Source organism: Lactuca serriola, chromosome 7, assembly GCF_051521515.1.
Source record: "Lactuca serriola cultivar US96UC23 chromosome 7, Lser_US96UC23_V15, whole genome shotgun sequence".
Classification (NCBI taxonomy): Eukaryota; Viridiplantae; Streptophyta; class Magnoliopsida; order Asterales; family Asteraceae; genus Lactuca; species Lactuca serriola.
The window spans coordinates 161,765,349-161,769,945 of NC_136414.1; the positions used below are offsets into that span (position 1 = coordinate 161,765,349).

Genomic DNA, 4,597 nt, shown 5'->3' on the forward strand with positions numbered 1-4,597 from the left:
GAACAACATGTTGGAGACAAGGTGTGATGCATTGAAGGATGAAGGTTTCAAGCTAAAGATGTATTTATGTGCAAGTTGGTTTATGTTTGTGATTGTTATCTTTATTATTTGGTCTATATAAGGGATAGGGTTAGATAAATGTGGGGTTTTTTGTTGATAAAATGATGCAGGGTAATGAATTCCAATGAACTAGTATAAAAATGGTATCATTTTGTTGTAAGTTAACTTCATCATGTTTGTAATGAATTTCAATGTTGTTAATGATATAAATGATATTGTAGTGTGAAGATGTGTTCAAAATATGTATCAATAGTCCAATATAAGCACATAAATAGAACCAAAATGTAACAAAGGTACATTACCAAAATATGTGTCATAATTTGACCAAAATACACATTTCATTAACCACATGAGTGGAACCAAAAACAATTGCCAAATTAAGCATACAAGTGTTTGTGCACCATACATAACCACATCATCAAACCATAACTAAAATTATTCAAAAACAAACAATTTTTAACAACAAACAACTAAATACTCATTGCGCCACAACAAACAACCAAAATCACTTCTTGGACTGATTCCCACCTTGCATTTTACAGGTCCTAGAGTTGTGTCCTTTAATCTTGCATTAAGTAACACTGATATGCTTCCTTGATAGCTTTTGCACTCCATCATTTGTTGGTCCTTGGGAATCTTGTCCTTGCATCTCATTGACTCCATCACCTTGACTTACCTTCTGCCTTTTGTTTAACCTTTCACTCTCACTTTGTCTTTTTTTTTTGTTAGGCCTTCCCACCTGAGTGCGATGTGGATGAGGGATTAGCTTTGTTGGACAAGTACTTTGCTCATACACCTTGTGTACCCACTTGTAAATATCAAGCTCAACCTCAGGGTCTTTGCTCATTCAATTCAGAGTTGCAATTGCATGCCTGCAAGGTATTCCCATTAATTCCCACTTTCTGCAAGTGTAGGTTTGGTTCCTAACATCCACCACATGTTGATCTTGCAAAGCTCCAGTGACTTGATACTTGTTTGCCCCATTCCACTTAGCAATATATTGTGAAGCACCTTTTTTCCTTGCATCTAGGATGTCTGTTGATGTAAGTGTTAGTGGACCTTTAGCCTTCTTCATTGCCTTCATGACATTGCATATCCTCTTCATTAGATACTCCCTAATGAATTCTAAACATGAAATTACAGGGTTGTCCCTTCCTTTCTCTATCTTCCCATTAAACACTTCACATATATTGGAAATCAACACATCATAAACTGCTCTTCCTGCACATTACAATAACATACAATTAATGTTAATAAATAACTAAAACACATAATCATGACCATATGGAAACATATACAATTACCTGAGAAATGACTCCTTGCCCAGTGTACAAGAGGAATCTGCTTCAACCGTTGACATGCCTCTTTATCATACTTACTAAACTCCTTCATCAAATGCTCAAACTCAGGAATGGTGGTTGCTGATGCACACCTCCATAAGTGGTCCTTATACTCAGTTTGCCCCCACTTCTTTCTCATATTGTCATGAATATGTATGATACAATATATATGCTCGACATTGGGAAACAATTGATCAGCTGCAATTTGTAGACCCTACATGACTCAAAAGACAATAATTATACTTAATTAACAAAAAAAACACACAATCTAAATGATCAATTGATGAAATGGAATTTACCTTTTGCCTGTCACTTATGAAAGTATAGTTTAAGTTGATCCCAAGCTCCAAGTCGTCCCCAAGGTTTTCTAAAAACCACTTCCAGCTAGCTGTGTTTTCAGACTCAACAATTGCATAGGCCAAGGGATAAATTCCATTGTTAGAATCTAAACCAGCTATTGTAAGAACTTGACCAGGGAATGGGCCTTTCATGAAGGCACCATCCAAACCTACTAAGCCCCTAAGACATGCCTTGAAACCTTTTTTCAGTGGACCCAAGCATACATAAATTCTTCTAAACTACCTTGTTGGGGAAGCGGGGTTGCCATTAGGACACACGTCTATTTTGATTGTTGTGTCTAGGTTTGTAGCTTGAAGTTCAAGAGCATAGTCCCTCAACAATTCAAACTGTTTTGTGTAGTCCCCAATTACATGCTTTCTTGCCATATCTTTTGCCCTAAACACCTTTTCCATCGAAATACCCACATGGTAGGTCTTTTGAAAGTGATCTTGTATGGATCCCAAAGGAATATTTGGATCTGTCTCAACTTGATCTATGATTTTCTTGCATATTAACGAAGCAGTACAAGCCCTAAGTTTCATTGTTTGTAAGCATGTATGAGTTTGGTTTAAGGTCCTTATAAACTAGTCAGATTCGGGGTTTGACCTAGATGCATGTATATACCAACCACATGTTACTTTTTGTGTCTTTACTTCTTTGCCCTTGCTTTTTGAAGTGGTAGGTTGAGTCCCCACTTGGCCTTTATTGATGATAGGTACAACTCCTCTGCATTATGCCCTAAGCCTTAGATTGTCATTTTTTTAAAGAATATATTCCTTCTTGTTTCTAGTGCATGCACATCAATTAGCTCCTTTAGTTCTTTTTTACTTTTAAACTTTTGTCCAACTGAGAATGATTGTATATGTACTGACCCAAAGCTGCACCTTTTTTCTTTTCCTAAATTTTTTATAAGAGCTCTTTTTCCTCTGTCTTGGTCTGATCCTTCATCCAATGATTTGAACTCCTCATTGTTGATCACTTCCATATATTCAGGTTCATGACCATGAACATCATTAATACATGCTCCTTCAACATCACTTTCAACATTTAGATAGAAGTCTGCCATATCCACATCAACATCTTGTATATTGTTCTCCTCACCCATTATGTCATCCACTTGATCTTCATTTTCAGATTGTTTCCCATCCTCATCATCACCTTCATCCTTTTCATAGTCTTCATCACTCTCTTGAGATTCATCATCCTCTTCCTACTCTTCAACATCCTCATCACTTCCAAGTAAATTGTCCATAAGGTTATCAACAAACTCATTATATTGTTCATCATCATTAACAGGTGGGGTCTTGTAGCATCCTTCAATATGGTCATTATCCTGAACCCTAGTCATTGCATCCCCCACATTAGCAATATTTGAAGTAAATAGCTTGTAGCATCCTTCAACAATAGTTGTAGCCTCCTGAACCTCCTAAACACCCTCATCAGTGTTTTATTTCTCTTTTAAATCATCAATATCCTATAAATTAAGCCTCTTTCTACAAGAACCTTCACCTCTTTTTGAATTCCCAACTCTACCCATTCTATACTCTGGTGAGAAAGCATCACTTTTACTCCCAAAAAGAATTAAAGACATGTACTCACCAATTGGCTCATCATTGACATTGTTCATATTTCTCAATGGAGATTCTACATGAACTTCAGCCTCAACTTCAGCCCCTTGATCATCATTTTCTGGTAATTCCTCAATGACAACTTTACCCTTTGCATTCGGAGACATAAAGTAAGTGAGTAGATTTGTCTTCCCATGTTCTGTGTACACCTCAATCAACTTGCTATTTAGAATAAATTTAGAAAGATTGATAACATCCTGATCATTCCCTAAAGCTCTAAGACCAAATTGAAAGTCACCATTGGGTATCCTGAAATTTTAGTATATCACCGGGGATTCGTCAGTCAATTCAATCATTCGTGGGTCTGGGTAACCTAGGTCAAGCATTATGGCATCAAGTTCATGTACAGAAAACTCATCTATGTCCACATAATCAACATAACACACTTCACCTCCAATATACTTTATATCAAGTAACTTAGTAAACTTCCCATTGTGATGAAGCTTAATACTAAACCATGTAGGTGCACCCGCTACAAGTCAAAATTGTACGTGATAACAAAGTCAAAATTTTGCAGATTTTAGTATAAATCAAGGGGAAAATGCAAAATATGAAAGTTAAATAAAACATAGCAACTTACCATATACGGATGATACGTCTACAACTTCATTTTTTGGTCTGATCTGCCACATTACGTACACCATTTTGGCTTTAACGTATGATCTTGTCTCCTTTTGCTTCGATTAGGTTCTTTGGATAACGAACGAAGTTTTTTTGCAGGTTTAATGGAGAAGAAGGAAGAAGGAGGGAGGTGGGGAGTTAACGGGTGTTTGAGAATGTAAATAAGGGATAAAAGGTAAAAGGAAGCATTGACATTCTTATGCGAAAATGGTCCCTAGAAGTAAAAAGACGGAAATACCCTCATGTGGAAGGCACATGAGGGAGTTAACGAATTCTTTTTAACGGGAGTTAAGTACAGAGACCATTTTCACAAACCAGTCCAAAAGGACCACGAAACCAAAAAAACTCGTGGTTTGGACAAAAACCCCAAAAAAAATGCATACCACATGGACCATTTTTGCAATTTTGTCTTCTTTTTATTCTTAGCATTGTTTACCCACAAGGTGCTACATGAATTGTCCATTGTATGAATATGTTGACTTTAAAATAAGAAATTACTCAAAAAAAACATTTGGTCCCAAACAAAACTTTAAGAATCCTCACAATTTCACAAGTTATAGAACCCAACGCTCTTGTAGCACCTGGTTCCTGGTACGTAAAATTTATCTT

The 4,597-nt window shown here is 36.4% G+C and overlaps 1 protein-coding gene across 1 annotated transcript; it reads right to left on the reverse strand.

Annotated features, from left to right (window-relative positions):
* Nucleotides 1–907: 907 nt before the first annotated feature.
* LOC145064503 (uncharacterized) lies at nt 908–1,891 on the reverse strand. The gene is made up of 3 exons (XM_079011944.1): nt 1,700–1,891; nt 1,365–1,614; nt 908–1,281 (listed from the first exon to the last, which is right to left on the reverse strand). Exons 1-3 carry the CDS (start codon nt 1,889–1,891, stop codon nt 908–910), a joined length of 816 nt encoding a protein of 271 aa, XP_078868070.1.
* Between the last annotated feature and the right edge of the window lie 2,706 nt (nt 1,892–4,597).

Excerpts from the sequence above, each read along its gene's own strand:
- LOC145064503 (XM_079011944.1), bottom strand. The coding sequence starts at position 1,891 with ATGAAAGGCCCATTCCCTGGTCAAGTTCTTACAATAGCTGGTTTAGAT. Across the intron at positions 1,615-1,699 it reads TCATAAGTGACAGGCAAAAG|GGTCTACAAATTGCAGCTGA; the intron begins GTAAATTCCATT and ends TGAGTCATGTAG. Across the intron at positions 1,282-1,364 it reads GGCAAGGAGTCATTTCTCAG|GAAGAGCAGTTTATGATGTG; the intron begins GTAATTGTATAT and ends TGTAATGTGCAG.